Source organism: Castanea sativa, chromosome 3 (assembly GCF_040712315.1).
Source record: "Castanea sativa cultivar Marrone di Chiusa Pesio chromosome 3, ASM4071231v1".
Classification (NCBI taxonomy): Eukaryota; Viridiplantae; Streptophyta; class Magnoliopsida; order Fagales; family Fagaceae; genus Castanea; species Castanea sativa.
The window spans coordinates 34,278,947-34,297,279 of record NC_134015.1 but is presented as its reverse complement, the minus strand read 5'-3'; the positions used below and the strand labels follow the sequence as shown (position 1 = coordinate 34,297,279).

General features: G+C 36.3%; 1 protein-coding gene and 1 pseudogene across 14 annotated transcripts; one reads left to right on the top strand and one right to left on the bottom strand.

Annotated features, from left to right (window-relative positions):
* Positions 1-567: 567 nt before the first annotated feature.
* Positions 568-2,863, top strand: LOC142627644 (zinc finger BED domain-containing protein RICESLEEPER 2-like; annotated as a pseudogene).
* Positions 2,864-4,160: 1,297 nt separating this feature from the next.
* Positions 4,161-16,538, bottom strand: LOC142626790 (protein argonaute 4A-like). Of its 14 annotated transcripts, none has more exons than XR_012842662.1 (17): positions 16,295-16,538; positions 11,823-12,222; positions 10,799-11,631; positions 10,639-10,720; positions 9,739-10,389; positions 9,527-9,650; positions 9,216-9,313; positions 9,005-9,075; positions 8,811-8,918; positions 8,624-8,686; positions 8,438-8,551; positions 8,275-8,362; positions 7,396-7,461; positions 6,627-6,766; positions 6,474-6,531; positions 4,903-4,967; positions 4,161-4,639 (listed from the first exon to the last, which is right to left on the bottom strand). XR_012842662.1 is itself a non-coding variant. In XM_075800501.1 (17 exons), exons 8-16 carry the CDS (start codon positions 9,053-9,055, stop codon positions 4,941-4,943), a joined length of 720 nt encoding a protein of 239 aa, XP_075656616.1. In that variant the 5' UTR covers positions 9,056-9,075; positions 9,216-9,313; positions 9,527-9,650; positions 9,739-10,389; positions 10,639-10,720; positions 10,799-11,631; positions 11,823-12,222; positions 16,295-16,525; the 3' UTR covers positions 4,161-4,639; positions 4,903-4,940. The 14 variants fall into 14 exon arrangements, 11 of the variants coding, with proteins under 11 accessions (XP_075656616.1, XP_075656618.1, XP_075656620.1 ...); XM_075800501.1 differs by having other exon boundaries at positions 6,474-6,536; positions 16,295-16,525; XM_075800495.1 differs by lacking the exons at positions 4,161-4,639; positions 4,903-4,967 and having other exon boundaries at positions 6,119-6,536; positions 9,739-9,944; positions 10,160-10,389; positions 16,295-16,520.
* Between the last annotated feature and the right edge of the window lie 1,795 nt (positions 16,539-18,333).

Sequence of the window (18,333 nt, the reverse complement as noted above, 5' to 3'; positions counted from 1 at the left end):
GGATTATGTGTTGAACAAGTGTTTCATGTGCTTTGTGTTGTGGGGGCTATGGCAGAGAAAGCTTAATTGGGGTAATTTTTTTGCTTTAGAGGACAAGCTGAGAAGGAGTTTAAGGTTGAAGTTGAAGCAATTGGACATGTTCGGCATAAGAATTTAGTGAGGTTACTCACTTATTGTGCTGAAGGAGCTCATAGGTATTTCGATCTTTAGTTACATCCTGTCCCTCTTATCTTTATTGTTTATGGATATAAGAACTTTTGCCAAGGACAATTTCTTTCAAATGCTTATAGTTATATCAGTTCTTAGTTTTGTCTTAACTCTTAAACATACATACTTGTAATTTAAATGAAATCATGAAGTGCTATGTAATTTACCATGATACAGAACACTGAGTGTTAAATGAAATCAGTACTTGTGAAGTCAATACTTATGCATAATAATATTTCTTATTCTACAAAGCTCCAGTGTATGTGACTTTGCCCTTTAAGAGATCAACTACAATGATCTTTCTTAGGATTAGTTTTTTTATGGGTGTTTTCTAATGCTTAAATTTGATGTCTTTAGGTTATGGAAACCTCTAGTGATGCATCCCCTTCCCAAACAACACCTGCTGTCCAAGCTAAACCTGTGGCCACTCCAACTAATGCTGAGGCACTTCCACCTAAACCTAATGATAAAACCAAGGTGAGTGAGGTAGCTGTTGATTGTGGTAATAATAGGAAAAAGTCTACTGTTTGGGATCATTTTGAAAAAATAAAGATTAGTGAGGGTCAATTTAAGGTTGTTTGCCATTATTGCCAAAAAACTTATCGTGCTAATAGTAAGGGTCATGATACTACTAATTTATTGAATCATACACCAAACTGTGTTAAGAACCCTAATAGAGTTTCACTTAAAAGGCAACAAACCTTAGCATTTGAACCCAGGGAGGAAGGGTTTCAGCTTGTACTAATAACCTTTACTGTTGAGGCTTCTAGGAAGGCACTCGCTGAAATGATTATAATAGATGAGTTGCCTTTTAGGTTTGTTGAAGGGTATGGGTTTCAAAGATATTCAACAACCTTACAAACTAAGTTGCAAATTAGGGAAATCCCATCTCGTCAAATTGTAGCTAAGGATGTGATTGACATTTATGGTGTTGAGAGAGAGAAACTAAGGGAAGCCTTGAAAGGTCGTAGAGTGTGCCTTACTACGGACGCATGGACTAGTATTCAAAATATGAATTATATATCCCTCACATGTCATTTTATTGATGATGATTGGAACTTGCATAAGAGGATTCTAAATTTTTGTCAAGTGGAAGACCATAGGGGGGAGACTATAGGTAGAAAGATTGAGATGTGTTTGCGTGAGTGCAGTGTTGATGGCATATTCACCTTGACAAGGGATAATGCTTCCTCTAATGGCACTACCATTAAATTTTTACAAACAGTAACTAAAGATTGGAAGGGGACTGTTTTAGAACATGAGTTCTTGCACATGAGGTGTTGTGCACATATCCTAAATTTGATTGTGGGAGATGGTTTGAAAGAAATTGATGCGTCCATTGTTAGGGTGCTTGAAGCGGTGAGGTATGTGAAGTCCTCACCAAATAGAAATAAAACTTTTAGGAGTTTTATGGAGAGATTAGGTATTGAGTCTAAGTGTTTACTAAGTCTTGATGTACCTACTAGGTGGAACTTTACCCATCTCATATTAGATACTGCTGAAAAATTTGAGAAAGTGTTCCTAAGAATGGACTTTGAGGATGATAGCTATTGTTCATGCTTTTTGAACAAGGAAAATAGTGGTGGTTTGGGATCTCCTTGTGGGGTTGATTTTCAAAATTGTAGGACATTTGTGGGTTTCTTGAAACTTTTTTACAATGCAACAAAAAGTTCTCCGATTCTTTGTATGTGACTTCAAATACCTTCTTTGATGAGATGTTTGTGATTCAAGAGAATATTGCTCATTTAATTAAATCTGAAAATCATCTTTTAAAAAACATGGCAACTAAAATGGAAGCTAAATTTGAAAAAGTACTGGGAGAAAGGGGATAAAATTAATCAGCTTTTGTATGTGGCTGTGGTTCTTGATCCAAGGAAGAAAATGAGATTTTTGAAGTTTTCTTTTTCTAAAATTTATGGAGATTCAGTGGCTGATGAGATGGTTGATTTAGTGAGGAAGATCATGGATAGGTTGTATGATGTTTACTCTAGGGTTGATTCACCAAATGTGGTAGTACCAAGTGAGAATGAGAGGACACACATGGAAGGTGATACAATTGATGGTAGTGATCCATATGCAATGGTTAATTCACGATATGAGTGATTTTTAGAGGCTGAGAAGTCTATAGGGTGTAGCAATGAGATTGAAAGATATTTGGCTGAAAATTGTGAGAGTAGAAGAGATGTGAAGTTTGAGATTTTGGGGTGGTGGAAAGCCAATTCAGATAGGTACCAAGTGCTATCCAAAATGGCTAAGGATGTGTTGGCTTTACCTGTTTCTACGGTTGCTTCTGAATTGGCATTTAGTACCGGAGGGCACATACTTGATCCATTTCAAAGTTCACTCTCCCCTCTCATGGTTCAAAATCTTGTTTGTGCTCAAAATTGGCTGCAAGCCCATGTCCCAATTTCTTTTCGCAAGTCAAAGGACAAGGTTGAGGCCTTGGAGGATGAATTTCACGAATTAGGTAATATGTTTAACTTTCAAACTTCTAGTTTATCAAGTGTTATTAAATGTGTCATATACTTGAGCAAAAATTTAATATATTGTCTCAATTTTTTCTTTTCTAGTTTTAAATCAAGTGACAACAGCAGCAAGTTCTAGTTCCTGCTCAAGCAAAGGTGGTACTCGTACCACCATTAGTATTGATGAATGATCATTGATTGGGTATGTTTCTGCCCTTATAATTTTTGTTCATATTGGTCACTTCTCTTTTGGTTATTCTATAGCTATTGTTCTGTCTGTATATATTATTGATAAATTTTTTTCCCCTTGTATTGTAGGAGGAAGGAAGGTCGCATTTTGTAAATGAGGCAGTTTTTTCCCCTTGTATGAACTCTTGTCTTGCTTATATGAAGGAAAACTTAGCATCTGTGTAGGCTTTCCTTTCTATAAGTTATGGACTCGTTAACTATAGATAATAGAGTAGTTCTTTACTACTTTAGGAAAGCTATTTTTTGAAAACACTTAATAGTATTTCATAATTATAAATAATTATATATACTGCTGGGAATATTGCCTACTGCTTTGGTACTTTACTGCCTTGTACAGTAATTGCCTTCTCTGCTGCCTCTATGGCTTTCTATATGTGTGTGTGTGTGTGTGTGTGAAATTATGAAGATGGAGTTTATTAGTAATGCTTGCTGCTGTGTGATTCTGGATATTTATTTGATGTGTGGAATGGTTGGTAGGTATGTGTTCAAATTGACATGTTGATGAATGTATACAAAATAGTACTACCTAGGCCTTAAGGCTTAGGCAATTTGGAAAATTTTTGTTATAATGTGTGGATGATTAACAGGTGGTAACAAAATAGTATTGTGTTTTTATTTGTTTGATTAATACCTAGGTTTTACATGCTATTGATGTTTAACAACTCCCAGGTTTTACTTTGTATTTTTTTGTGCCCAAATGTCAAGACTCAATATGCAGGTTCTGGCCAAATTCATACAGAGTTGTAGGGAGTATGAATTTGGAGTTTTGGACAAATTCAAATAGAGTTGAAGGCTCAATTTAAAAGAAATTAAGTAAAAAACACGCCCAATCTAATATGTCATGATTCAAAATTTATTAATTCCTTGAAAAACCCGATAATTTCGGCCAAAAATGCCCCAAAAAATTGAATCCAATAAAAAGGCTAAAAGTGATCCAACTCGCCAACCCGTTGAATTCAACCCGTTCCAACCAATGATCCGATCCGGCGGGTTTAACTAGTATTTCGATTGATTGCGGGCCAGTTTTTCAATGACCCGACCCAATTGGGTTGAGTGCAGGTTGGGCCCAAACCCGGGCTGACTCGACCTGTGGACAGCCATAATCTTAATACATCTTCAAAAGAAAAGAAATAATAAAAAAGCTTCCTTTTTTACATGCATCCACTTTGAGAATTGAGATTGTTCTAGCCATGCTAGATTTTCAACTGGATGATATAGATCACTCTAGCATGGAAACTCTTGACAGAAAAACTAATGATATAACTATCATAAGAAATGAAACACAAAAATAGGATTGCTTAATACACACCGAAATATTTTTGCCAAATCCTGTTAAGCATAGATGTGACGACAAGATTCTAAGTAGAAACTAGAAGCTGTTCCAAAAGAAGAGAGATGCCTAAGTAGAAACCCTCCAAAAGACTTTTCAAAATTATGGCCCAAGTAGAAGCTAGAACCTATTCCCCCAAGTTGTGTTTTGCTGAAGTAGGAGAAACCCGGAAGTTGTCAATTACAATTGAAGAGATGGGTGAATCCAACTCATCAAGCTCATGATCACTAGTGTATGATTTTCTTAGCACTGATAACCCGCTCGTCTTAGATTGACTTTTGACCTCTCCAATGATGCCTGTTAGTGAAGCTGCTGGAGGTGGTTGATAGATTGTATGAGCAGCAATGCATGGAAAGCTTTTGAAGGAATCTTCTTCAGACTCAAGGTCCTAAATCAAAGCTAAAACAGTGAGTTCCATGCAGATTGTTGCTGTCAATAAGAAGCCTCACCAGGGGTGTGTCCATGAGTGTGTGTAGGTTCATGCGTTAATCTCTCCCCCCCTCCCCCCCCAAACAACCCTTTCAACCATAAAAAAAAATGGAAGAGTTGAAGAGTGGGGAAAAAGAAAAAGAAAACATAAGAAAAAGGGACAAAAACCAAATACTTATATAGATTAACCAGAATGAAAAAGAAAAAATAAATCCGTATCACCTTCTGTCCTCTGCAGCTTATTGTTGTAGTACCGATAATTAACAATGACATTTCCTGCCCTTAACCTGGATAACACAAGCAGCCAATTTGTTTTATTCATCCTTGTTGGAAAATAAAGAATATATTGGTCCAATGTTGAATACAGTAACCAATAAGCATGCCAAATACACAGATTCTAATTTTCACAATGAACAGCAATACAATAGTTGGCATAGGTGTAAAAATATTAAATTTAGTAACATTCCATTTGAACAAACAACCTAAACTTAAGAGTCAGTAGAAAGGGACTTGAAGGAGGTCAGATTCATGCACATGCTAAGAACAAGACTCTACCACTCCTCCCAGACTACAGCCATCCAATAAAGACAGACATGTGGGAAACTTGACAGGTACTACAAGAATGGTTGAGAAGATAGTTCAAATAGACATTAACCATATCACATAAAGTTAACACTTGCTGCTAATCCAATATAGTACATATGGGAATTCCATGTATTAATTAAACTGATAAAATAGGAGGAGAAGAAAAAAGGAAACACGACTAGTGATTCTCTCCCCTCTTTTCTTAGCTCTCTTTCTCTTTTGTAATTACTCTGTTGTTTGGTTTTCTTTTTTGTTTTTTCAATTTTCTTTTCTCTTTTTGTATTTTCTGGGTTTGCTCTATGTTTTTCATGCATAGAGTAGCCTTTCGTATATATAACATTCTTACTTATCAAAAAAAAAAAAAAAATAGAGATGTTACACACATCATCTAACATGTATCATACCTTTCCAAAAAAAAAAGTGTATCACACACACACATAGTCAGTATCAAGTTACACATTTGATTTTTACCAATTGAGTTATGGATCGATCCACTTGATGCTTAATTTTTGACAATTTACTCTAAACATGTCACAGCATTCTTGAATGAATGTTTGTTTATGTTAATGGCACAGACAAACATTATGTGTGCTATATGAATTTGAAGTAGTAAAATTAGGCAAGAGGGAGAGGATTTAAAATAATCTTGAAGGAAAAAAAAATATGAGGATGATTAGGGGGCCATAATGACATAATTGTGTGCTTGTTTGGGGGGGGGGGGGGTTGTGGTGGGGAGGGGGTTGTTGCTCCCAGCAAGACTGTTAGGACCTCGTCAATTTTTCACATAAGATAGCAACTTTTTTTTGGTGAGTATAAAATTATGAGTCTTTATCACAATTTTAACACCTTCAATATATAGAGATCCCCCATCTAAGAGATAAGAAAGTAAAAAATATGCATTAAATGACTCCATTTGAAAAATAATTTAATAATATTTGGCTCATAAATTCAACAAAATTCTCCAGTAAAATATAAGAAAAGATATAAAACAATGTGCTCAATTTTGTCCTCTTGTTCTCATGTCCCAATTGTGTCCTGCATTTTTTTTTTTTTTAAAAGACATTACTGGGACACCCATGCAGAAGTATCTGAAGAGTATCAAGTGTTTGACGCGTGTCCGACATGGGTACGGCACTCCAAATGAAATATCCGTGCTTTCTAAATCATTTGTCTCCAGTGAACAAGTAGACACTGAGGGCAGAAATTACCACTGTTTCAGGATTACAGGGAAGTTGAACTGAGATGCATTTGTCCTCATTCAAACAGCTGAACTGAGTAAAAGTGGAAGTAAACTTGTTAGAAAATGACAATAGCATAAGGCATAGCTAGTCAAGTAATCAGTACATCTAATAATACAATACCTTCGAGAAACAAGAATTCATGTTTACAGTTGTCATAATCTCAGCCCTCTGCCCCAAACTAAAGTTTGGAGAACTCTCCCATGACATATAAAGTGATTCCAATGGAATCTTGCCCCAAAAGCAGTATCCCCCACCAGTTGCTGTCAAGTAAATATGAAACCAGATCATCAAAAAAGAAAATGTTATGCCCAAGAAAAAATAATATTGGTTCAAACTCTATGTATCTTGGGGTGGAAAATGCACTCTCAATTGATTCAGATACTACAATACGGTATATAAAGTTGGAACCCAATTTTTTAAAACTATGTTCATGAACCAATCTTTTTTTTTTTATTGGTAACACACACCCAATGAGTCTTGAACCCTCCACCTTATTCTTACAAGGAAATGAGGAGGTGCCCTTTGAGCTATAGCTCACTGTCATTCTTTGTCCAATTTATTAATTTTTTCTAAGTTGTTTCTTTTTTTCCAAATAATTATATCACTGTAGAGTACTTTAAATGTTATATGTAACAAAAGCTTTTACCTTCTGGGTTATTCTAGGTTACATATATAAGTTTGTCTCTAAAATTGTCCAACAAAACTTGCACACATCATGCATAATCAAATATAGCAAATCAAAATTACAAAAATCTATGACTTTTCAGAGAAGTTATTAAAAAAGCGAGCCAATGACTCATACACTGTGAAGCAATACAAACAGCTAAGCTAAAACATGCACCCAACGGTTTTATACACAACAGAGTTAAGCAACTAAAGCGTATCTTACATGGTAAAAGATTGGGATCCAAAGAACCCTTCGACAAATTAGTTCCTAAAGGGATTTCAACTCCAACTGCAAGAAAATAAAAATGCCACCAATTTCGCAATGAGGATCAAACTTTTAAAATTGCTCCATATTGTTTAAATGACAAAAATTTCAATAAAATCAATGCCCCAGCTGACAGGCAAGATGGAAAGTGAGCCGGATTTGGCCTCCGGCGCTAGCTTATTAATCTCAAGAAGTATAAAATGAGCTTGAATTTGAGTACTCCCCTCAACTCCAGCAGAACTATCCAACTTCAAATTAATGTCAATAAAAACTAGTAGAGTTAATTGACCAATCATTTAGCTTAGACCAAAATATATTGACCATCCCTAAACTTTAGCTTGTGATCATTTTTAGTCCTTGATATTTAAAGTGATTACTTTTAGACCCTAAAAACCTGAAATTGTACGATTTCAGTCCCTAACAAACTCAAAGTGATCATTTTTATTCCTCAATGTGTCTAATGGAGTGATGACATATCAGTTTAACCAAAAAGCGATCACTTTAAACTTCAAGGACTAAAATTGCTTGTGAGCTCAACTTTAAGCACGAATAATACTAAGCATTAGCAAAGAAAAGCGATCGCTTTTATTCACCCCCACGTCTAATGGAGTGATGACATGTCAATTTAGCTAAAATCAATCATTTTAAACTTCAACGACTAAAGTTGCTCGTGAGCTCAACTTTAGGCATCAACAATATTAAGCATTAGCTAAGAAAAAAAGCTCATCCAGTTGCATGCCTTTGCATTGATCTTCAAAAGAACATTGGTAAGATATTGGTCATTAACCCTAGTAGGAGCAATGCACTGTGGAGCACCAGGAAGTTTTGATTGTATACCCTGAAACATCTTCTCCACTCTAGCCATTAGCAAAGCGCATCTATTATGAGGATTCTCTTGAAACACATCGAATGGAGCATCTATTTGCTACAAGAACACAAGAAAGATAGCTATCAGTTACCATACAAGGCATTGTAGTATTCATATCAGGAACATACTTACAATTCCTTTCAGATCTCCGCATTTAAGTAGATCCTGTACAAGACTTTGTGTATCACTACGCGCTGAGAAGATCACTACAGCCCAGCTTTCAATCTTTGTTGGCTGCACTAATTTCTACATGAAATGTTGAAAATACTGTAAGAACCACTGAATCAAAATCATAATTAGTAGGAACAAAAAAAAAACCTTATTGTTGAAATTCCATCGACCATTCCTAGGAAAGAAATCCTCTCCATTGCCCACTTTCAACTGTTGAGAAAACAGGAGAATAAGGGAAAATTTGATTAATTCAGTGTAACAATGACTATTAATTTCAATCAAAGGCTATTTACACAATCAGGGGCCCACTTCATTATGACATAAAAGAGAATACCCTTGGAGCTGGCAAAACACGGCCATACTCTTGAGTGAAGCTGGTACTGATTAAAATGCCACATGAATGTAGCAAAGGTTCAGAATCATGTTTGTTACATTTCAAAGCCTGCAACAGAAAGCAAGGACCAAAATGTAAGAAGAATATATGGCAGCAAGAACAAAATCCATCACAATTTCAGCGAAGACACCTACCTCAGACAAAACCTTCATCCTCTCTTGCGGCTTTTGCCTTGATTTTTCCATTCCTCTGCTTCAGTGTAAACCTACAAGCAGCATAGTGTAGACATTACTTAAAAAATTACATTACAAAAGGGGAAGAGTTCAGGTTGTAATTAGGTGCTAGATGAGCAGAAAAAGAATGACAGGCCAGTTTCAACAACAATGGAGGAAAAAGATAAAATACATTTGATCTTTGCATGTCTTCTCGCTCAACCCAGTTATCTTGAACTCTTGATTGGCAGGACTCGTCTTAATCCTCAGATTTTTGAGTGTTTGTTTAGCCTGAAAATACAAACAACCATCATAGCATTGAATAGGGAAAGGAACAAGTAACCAAAGTAAAAGAAAGATGCTGAGTCAATAATATGCTGAATCAAAAGCACAAAATTTCCATCGTTTCAGAATCATGTAATACTGCAGCCCATGTTCCAAGTGTTTTGAATTCAAAAAAAAATTTACCCAAGAAAGAGAAACTATAGCAATTTAGAGCTTTACCTTCTCTATCCCTTCAATAGATGAACTTTTCGGCTTCAATGCAGCCGATACGGTTAACTCTGCAGCACCACCACCAGGAACAAGTTTTGGGTTCTTGATTATTTCTTGCAACAGCCATAGCATCCTGTAAAGAAACATGAATATAAATAATAAATAAGACAAGCTTAAAACGCATTTCATCAATATATTTGGAAATCAAATCTTAGACATACTTGCAAATTTCTTTCAACTTCATGTAGGAGATCCTTACCAGCACCCCTTAAGCAAGAGCACAGTACATGCTATTGGATCTTTGCAGTCAACAATATATGCCAAAAACTCATCCCCAATTTTCTTAACCTCAAATAGCCCAGCGGCAGTACTAACATCAGATTCTTGCAATTCATATGGTCTGTTAACAATAACAGCTCCACATGCCCTGGCAAAAAATTTCCCAAAGCAAAAAATTTCTAGTCATTATCAGACCAAGTTCAATGTAACCAGCTGAAGTTGCGTCCATTACTCTTGTTGATCATAAGTTTGTTAGAACAATTAGACAAGAACGTGACATGAACTGAAGGTTTAGGAATATTCTTTTGAAAAACAAATTCAGATAAATCAGAAAATAACGCAATTTGAACAAATACTATTCACCTTCATTTCAGCTTCAAGAAGCAAAAGAGGCGTTTGGATATATTGACCAAGTCAGTGATATAGCCAAACATAAACTCTCTTAGTTAAGGATAGGAAAAAATATCAAATAAAATTTGTGAAAAGTAAAAACAAGATAGTTAATAAGCCTCTTTTTGAAGCTTAACTGAAGATAAAGATTTCTCCCAAATTTGAGCCCTTAGTGCACGAAGCTCATATTCCATGTCAATCACCTGCAAACAGAACACATCTCTTCATAATTTGAAAAGGTAAAATCTATCTCAAACTACATAAGTGAACCACAGATGAGTAACTCTAAAATATCAGAAATTATGCAGAGCAAGGCATATCCTTATTTGTCAACAATAATGAAATATGAATAGAATGAACTTATTGCTAAAGAATGCTCAAAAAAATTTCAGTTAACAGCATACATCATTATTACCTATTTGGCGTAAAATGAAAATAAATGGTAGACCTACCAATTTTGCGTTTTTTAAGCCTTGTGTAATGTTTGGGCGGGGGAGGAGGCTGCGAGGTATCATCCTCAGGCTCATCATTGTGCTGCAAAGACATTAGATGCATACAATCAATTTTCGGTATAATGATAAGAATAAAGTCAACTGCAAAATATATCACTACATTGTAATTAATGTTATCATGCCATAGAGCTGCCTTTGTGTCCTATTTTGTGTCCACCTGTCCCACAAGAAGGTGCTCTTCTAGCGCATTGTGATCTACATTATGGAGGTGAGGGCTGATGAGGGGGATGCTCGTCCAGTACATCAGTATCTGGATGTAGAGTGTCAATCCCAACTAGAGGTCCTAGAGGGTTGGCTGAGGATGAGGTAGGTGGGTAATGTAGCTCTGTATAGAGGATAGAGGCCAGGAGCGAGAATCATTGTCATGGGTTCAGTACGGGGTGGGTCTATGGGCAAAGTGAGTGCACTGGAACTGGTGGGTGGGTATGAGGGTGTCTCGAGGTGCATAGGAGGGGTCAAATTAAATTCAATACCAAGATCAAAACTGGGCTGCGAAGGTGGGGTGGGTGAAGAGACCTCGGGCTGAGGAGATGCATCTAGGATAGGTGGAGGGACCTCGGGCTAAGGAGATGCGTGCGGGATGGGTGCAGGTATCTAAGGACTAGTTACAACCTGAGGGGTTATTGCACGCTGACCACGGCCCCTAGCTGCGCTTGTGCTTGGGCTTGCAATAGCATGCCGACCATGGCCCTTAGTTGCGCTTGTGCTTGGGCTTGCAGTAGCACACTGACCACAGCTTGGTGTAATTAGGGGTGCTATGCTTGTGCTTGGGGTTGCAGTAGCTGCTGATTCAATCTCATGCCCATTGTTTGCCTGCCCATTTGCTGCAACAACATGGTGAAGCTCATCCACGGCCTCTAGGACATCCAAGACGTGCTTAGGTCCTGGGCTGCCTACAGGAAGCAGCTTCAACAACGCTAAATGGATTTCAATCTGAAACAGAAAAAGAACTAGTAGGATCAGATTTGAAATTATATATCAATTACAGAATGTATATATTAGTACTTAGTAATTGATAATATTAGTAATATTCCAAATCCAAAGAAAGAAATCAATTGATTCTACGTTCATACATCTATTGAAGAAGAAAAAAAAGGCAATAAAATCTAATGAGAACACATTACCATTATATCTAATTTAGTGTTGTTGCAGTCGACATATTTTCGAGTGATCGGACAGTACCAGCGGTAATAGGCATGATCGCGGGGCATCTCACCAATCTGAGGAGGTGCATGGCATACTCGTTATTGTCAAATATCCCATTCTCGGATATACACTGCGTGTACCTCCCTCCAATTTTTATCCACCTTCCCACACAAGTCTATTGCATGCAGTCTTTCATGGGTGTCAACATAAGCAGGCTCGGCTTGCGCCAACCCAAACTGTTGAAGGACACAGTCTGGGTGGTGTGTCTTTACTATGCAGAAACACACAAATGGCACCCTTGCCCTCCACATATCCCTCCCTTGCAACGCAGAAGCCAGGAAGGTGGTCTAAGTCTGCCTCATATGGCTGCCACATAATCTACAATAGAAACAAAAAACAATTATGATAACATCTTAAAATGTGAAACAAAATTCAATAACAAAATGTGACAGTGAACATGGTCTAAAAAGTCAAGATGATAGTGAACATGGTCTAAAATGTGACAGTGAGGTAAAAATCTTTTTAATCACAAAAGTCAACATGTCCAAATAAAATTCACTCTCTTCAAATTGTGCCCAAATTGTAAATAATTTTTAGTTGACTGTAAAATAAGCCCCCTTATGCCCTCACACCCCCCCCCTCCCCCTAACCCATCACTAGACCCAAAGTAGACTTTCCAAAATCACTTTTCACTCATATGACAAGGACAAAGTTCAATTCTCAAAGCAGCTAATTTGGGAGCAAGATATTGTATAGCCAAAACATGCTCTTCTTGGGCTTTAGACATGTCAAAATCTATAAAAAGAAAGGAAAAAGAAAGCTGTAAGAATGTAGCATGAATCATCAAAATACACGCTTAAGAATTATCTCTACAGCAACTGAAATAGAGCAGCACAGCTGATTACAACAAAACATAGTATTTTTCTGCACATTGTTTTAAATATTTTGGTATGGTAAGAATTGACAACTGCATTTTCTTTACCCTAAGCAAAAATTATGTCACAAATATTTTTTTAGTTAATAAGCAGTCGAGCACATCATGTTATGTTATGTTTAACACTAGCACTAATTTCCTATTTCCTAATCTGCATCATTCTATAAGCTGTGTTATCCATTTTTTCTCCAAGTACACTAATGCAAGAAAAAGATTTGTCAAGAAACCTCTTATTCCACTATCAGATTCACACATAGCAATTATTTCACTCCTTAAGAAGAATCAAAATGATGATAAAAGATTGATTGATGAATCCCATTAGTTCACAGTTTGGTTGGTGATTATCATTTATCAGTCGTCTGATCAATCCAAACAATTTTGGCATTTGGAATTTGGTTTATTTGTTTTATTTTTAATAATTTATATAATTAATGAAATAAACTTTAAAACTGACCTTTGTCCTTAAACTTTGGTTTATTTGATTACAATTGACCTTTGTCCTTAAAACTGAATTACTGATAATGATATTTGTTCTCTCTTGTTGAGTTTAAAACTTTTTTTTTTTTTAATATGTGAAGCCAAATTGCCTTATCTGGTTTCTTAACTTTGGTTACTATAACACGGTGCAGATTTTTATCCCCGTCTACAATGTTGTGCCACAACCACAAATGGCAACATAGCAAGGTGGAGGGTCAGAAGTGCCATGCAATCAAGACCCAACAGGTGCACGTGTAATAGTATATATGCATATGCACAGACAAGAATAAGATTAAAAAATTAAATTAAATAACAAATTTTAAAAAGGAAAAGATTAGGGAACTTTGATATGTAAGATTAAGAAGCCCAAAAATCTATTTGGTAGCTAAGAAGATAAAAGAAAAGGAAATTCTATATCTCATGTTCAAAAAAACAAAAAGTTCTCCTGAACAGTATAAAGAAGAGCCTAACCCCAACTATTCTAAACGCATTTTGTAAGAATTTCTTTTCCTTTTTCTTAATATTCATTTCATTAGGTTCAAATGTTTAAAACTTTAAATCCCATTTTCTTTTCTCTTCCCACCAACCAAACACAACTAGCTATACGTACATATCTAATTACTTATTTTTTAAAAGAAAAAAGGCTTTCTGCTTAAAAAGCTGAAGAAAAAAAAAAAATTTAATAAATGGCTAAGGGGGTGTTTGGGAATTTTATTTCCAAATAACATTAAATATAAAACAATTTAGTTAGTTGTCACATTTCAAAATAATGTTGAAAACTAGCATCTCGAGTTTTAGAAACTCGAGTTCCAAGATAAAACTCGAGTTTTTAAGATTCGATTTGTAAGCGGGGGAAGTTGATGTGGAAGAAAATCCACATGGATGATGCGAACCTCAATCGACACGCTTTGAGACCCAACAAAAATATTGGAATATTTAATACCAAATGATGCGAATCTCAATCGACACGCTTTGAGACCCAACAAAAATATTAAAATACTTGCCCAAGAAAGCTAAAATTCAGATTTTTGATAGAAACCCTGACCCAACGTTTATAATCGAAACGCGAACCAAAGGTATAAGTTGACATTGACCCAATGATTATAAAGAATCACGAACCAAAGGTATAAAGTTTGAACGACACAAGAAAGAATCCCTGATAAGTTCACAGTTCTTGAAGAACCAAAAGAAGAGCAAAGCCTCACCTTTTCTGATTTTTATTCAATAATATTATGAAAAACGTTTATAAACTTCAGAGCCTATTTAAGGGCTTCATAAAACTTGACAGACAAGAAAATATATTCTAAAATAACTCCTAATTGATACCTTACCATACCAGGAATCAAATTTGACCTAAAAAGCATTAAATGCACCTAAAAACAAGGAAAATACCTAAAAAACGTAATAAATAATAAAATCCTAAATAAAAATTGATTTGGTCTGAAATTAGCAAATCCAAAATAGGAAAAAATCTGTCTTAACTGATATAGAGCTGGAAAGTCAATCAGCCATTAATTCACGCTATAAATCACTCCCAATTAAGCCAGATCAGCCCTAAATAGCTTGAATTAAATTTATTACGCTTTCATCTTCCTTTGAGCCAAGCTTAGAATGTCCTGCGTTAGAATCAACTCAAATCTCTTGAATCAGCCCATTAAGTGCTTCTTTGATCCTCTTGGATCTTGCTCTTGTAATAGGGCCAACTGGAACATGCAATGGATCCTTGAATGCTTGTTGATTCTCATCAATGGAACTCGAGTTTTAAAGACTCGAGTTTCACTTTTTAAAACTCGAGTTTGAAAGACTCGAGTTTTACTTCTTCTTCCTCGCATTCATCTGAGTTCTTCTTTGTGCAAATAAGACCACCCAGCGTTCAATCAGATCGTTCTTGTTCTTCGTCAGATCGTTGAAGACCACCCAGCGTTCAATCAGATCGTTCCACTTCGTCAGATCGTTTGTCTTCTCTGTTCGTCTCTGTACACCCAGCGATCGTTCTTGTTCTTCGTCAGATCATTGAAGACCACCCAACATTCAATTAGATCGTTCTCTTCATCAGATCGTTTGTCTTCTCTGTTCGTCTTTGTACACCAGCGTTCGTCACTGTTGCATTTGTCTCTGTTCTTAATCAGATTGTTCCTTCGTCGTTCTTCTTGTTCTTCAGGTGTGAGGCTCTTCAAGTACCAAAATCGAGTCTTAGAGAGTCGTGTTTGCTTTTTAGAACTCGAGTCTTAAAGACTCGAGATCTATGTGGTATTTTCTATCCAGCTCATCCAGCACAAACTCGCAAAGCGAGTCTCTGACACTCGAGTTTTAATATAGATCTCGAGTTTCTAAAACTCGAGATGCTAGTTTGCTTATTCAATACAAACGCGTGTTAACTTGCTACATTGTGGACCTTTACACAGCTAGTCTGCAAATATCCCCGGGTGTTTGGTGGTTGTTTTTAAACAACCATTTTCAGTTTTTAAACAATATTTCAAGCATTTTCACACTTTTTTACCCACACTTTTTTACCCACACGTATTTTTACAAATGTTTTCAAGCATTTTCACACTTTTTTACCCACACGTATTTTCACAAATGTTTTCAAACAATAATTTCAATTTTTAATCACACGTACGAAACTGGACCTAAGCATTTTGATTGAAAACCTTAATTTAGTTTCTTTTCCCTCGCCTTTTCTCATCTACCAAACACATCATCACCAATATCGCATATTCTCAGCAACCAAATAGACAGTTCAGCTCACAATATTTCTCAGAGCAATATATTCAAACACGTAGTGCGCACAAGATATGTAACAAAAACCGATTATAGAACTGACAAGAGTTAACTCAGAATCAAAACCCCAAGTCCAAAATCAAACAAAACCCAGATGAAATCAACAAGAACAAACTCCAAAACTAACCTCCAAGACCCCATAGAAAAATCAAGATGAGAAAAAAAAACCCCCCAAAACTACTAACCTCCAAAACCCAATAGAAATCAACAAGCGGAAACAAACAATAGAAACACAGTGCAAAACCAAAACTAACGAACCTGTTTCTCAGCTTAGGATCTCAATGACATGCCTCTGTCACTGTGAGCTCTCACTTTGAGATTTATCCTAGCTGAATACATTTGAAAGTAAAAAAGCACTTCCATATGTACTTCCAGGTTTATGACAAAGGGCCACCTTTATAAGACATTTTCGAAGTTGATGATCACTAATTAAGCCTAATTTTTTCCCCTGTTTTTACATAACTCACCATGATCTAATATGCATGGCATATTAAGCTTTTGCTCAAGTTTTGAGCCAGATCTAAATTGTATTCAAATTTTGGTTTAGAACTAACATGACAAAATTATTTTTCACGTTTATATTTTCCCTAATTATGAAAGTTCTTTTTACATTACACACACCTTTGCCTCTGCAAGATATATACATAAAGATAGAATGGTAAGTGGTACTCCTAATTTTCTTGATCAATTGATTTTGCCTTTTTTTTTTTTTCAGACAATTAATAATAATAATAGTAATAATAATTTTTATTTAGCATAACCAAACAGTTTTTTTGCATATTATTATTTGGCCCAGCTGCATTCTAACTAATTGCTCGCAATAGTAGACCAATGCCATGTTGGATGGCCTATTCTTCGGGCTTGGCACCTGCACCTACCTACAGTTATGAGCGAATAAGATAAGATAAGATAAGATAAAACCGCTTAGTTACTAAGAAGAGTACATTGTATAACATAGTGAATATTATGAAAATACTTACTTAAATGCAAGTGGAGCTTTTGGTGCTGAGCCATAATCACATCCAGGTGGGGGCTCTATCTTCAGGCACAAGAATGGGAACCTCGCCTATGCCCAATATTGGACCAATTGCATCGCCCCACCAATCTATGAATGATCTTTATGGCTTGCCCGACATAACTCTCTATACAACCATGTCAGGCATGCACTACCCCAACTATATTATGGTGGATCACGAAAGTTCTGCAGGAACTCCAAGAACATTAGATGCACCCTATGTCCTGACTTGTCCATGAAAATCGTATCCCCTAGTAATGCTAAAATATAGCACTGGGCATACTGATGTATCTAAATTTTTGTTGCATCATGAGACAGTGGCTCTGTAATGCGCTCAACAAGCCGGTTGATGAGAATTCTTTGCCCCACCAAAGTTTTGTTGTCATTCTCTGGAACTTGAAAACCAAGCAACTCCATGCACATAATCCTCCAACCCCCCCCCCCCCTCAGTCGGCCCAACCAAGACCTCAACGTCTATAGGAAGTCCCAAAATGACCTCGACATCTTGTAAGGTGATTGACATCTCACCATGTGGAAGATGGAATGTATGTGTTTCCGGCCGCCATCGCTCAACTAGGGCCGATATTAGGCCATGATCTATCTCTCTGGACAGGGCCCTATACAATCCTTCTAGCCCCACCAACTTGATAATATCTATCACCTGATTGTCCAACATCGATATCTTTGCCATCTCCTTAGAGTGACCATGGCAATCAAGTGGGCCCGAGTCCTGCAAAATCGATAAAAATTAAAGCGATTGTTAGAACTAGATATACAACTTTGAAAGAACTTGCTAAAAGTCAAAGAGTACTTAAAATTAAAGCGGTTGTTAGAACTAGATATTTCACCTTGCCATTCCAGATATTGGTTGATCGATGATTTGGTTATTGCGTCAGCACTGAGGTATTAATGGGACCGGAGCGCACAATCTCTGGTTCCTCACTGATCCGAGGGTCCATACTGCAAAGAGTGCTGCTGTGAGGTCATTTAAACCAATCATAACGTTTATGATCGATGATTTTACAAAGTAAGGAGAATGTTTGAAAAGCAAATTTCAAACAAGTATGCCGCTAGTATATAATAAAAGCAAATTTAATTATATCATATGAAAAAAAAAACAAATCATACAAGAATGAAGAAACTAAGTAAATTCAATCATAATTTGACCCCAATGTTACTAGATAGAGTCCAAATAACACATGAGAGAACCAGCATCGTGCCCAAAAAAAAAAAAAATTCAATACAAAACATAGATCCCAACTAAACTAAACTAAAAGCATGA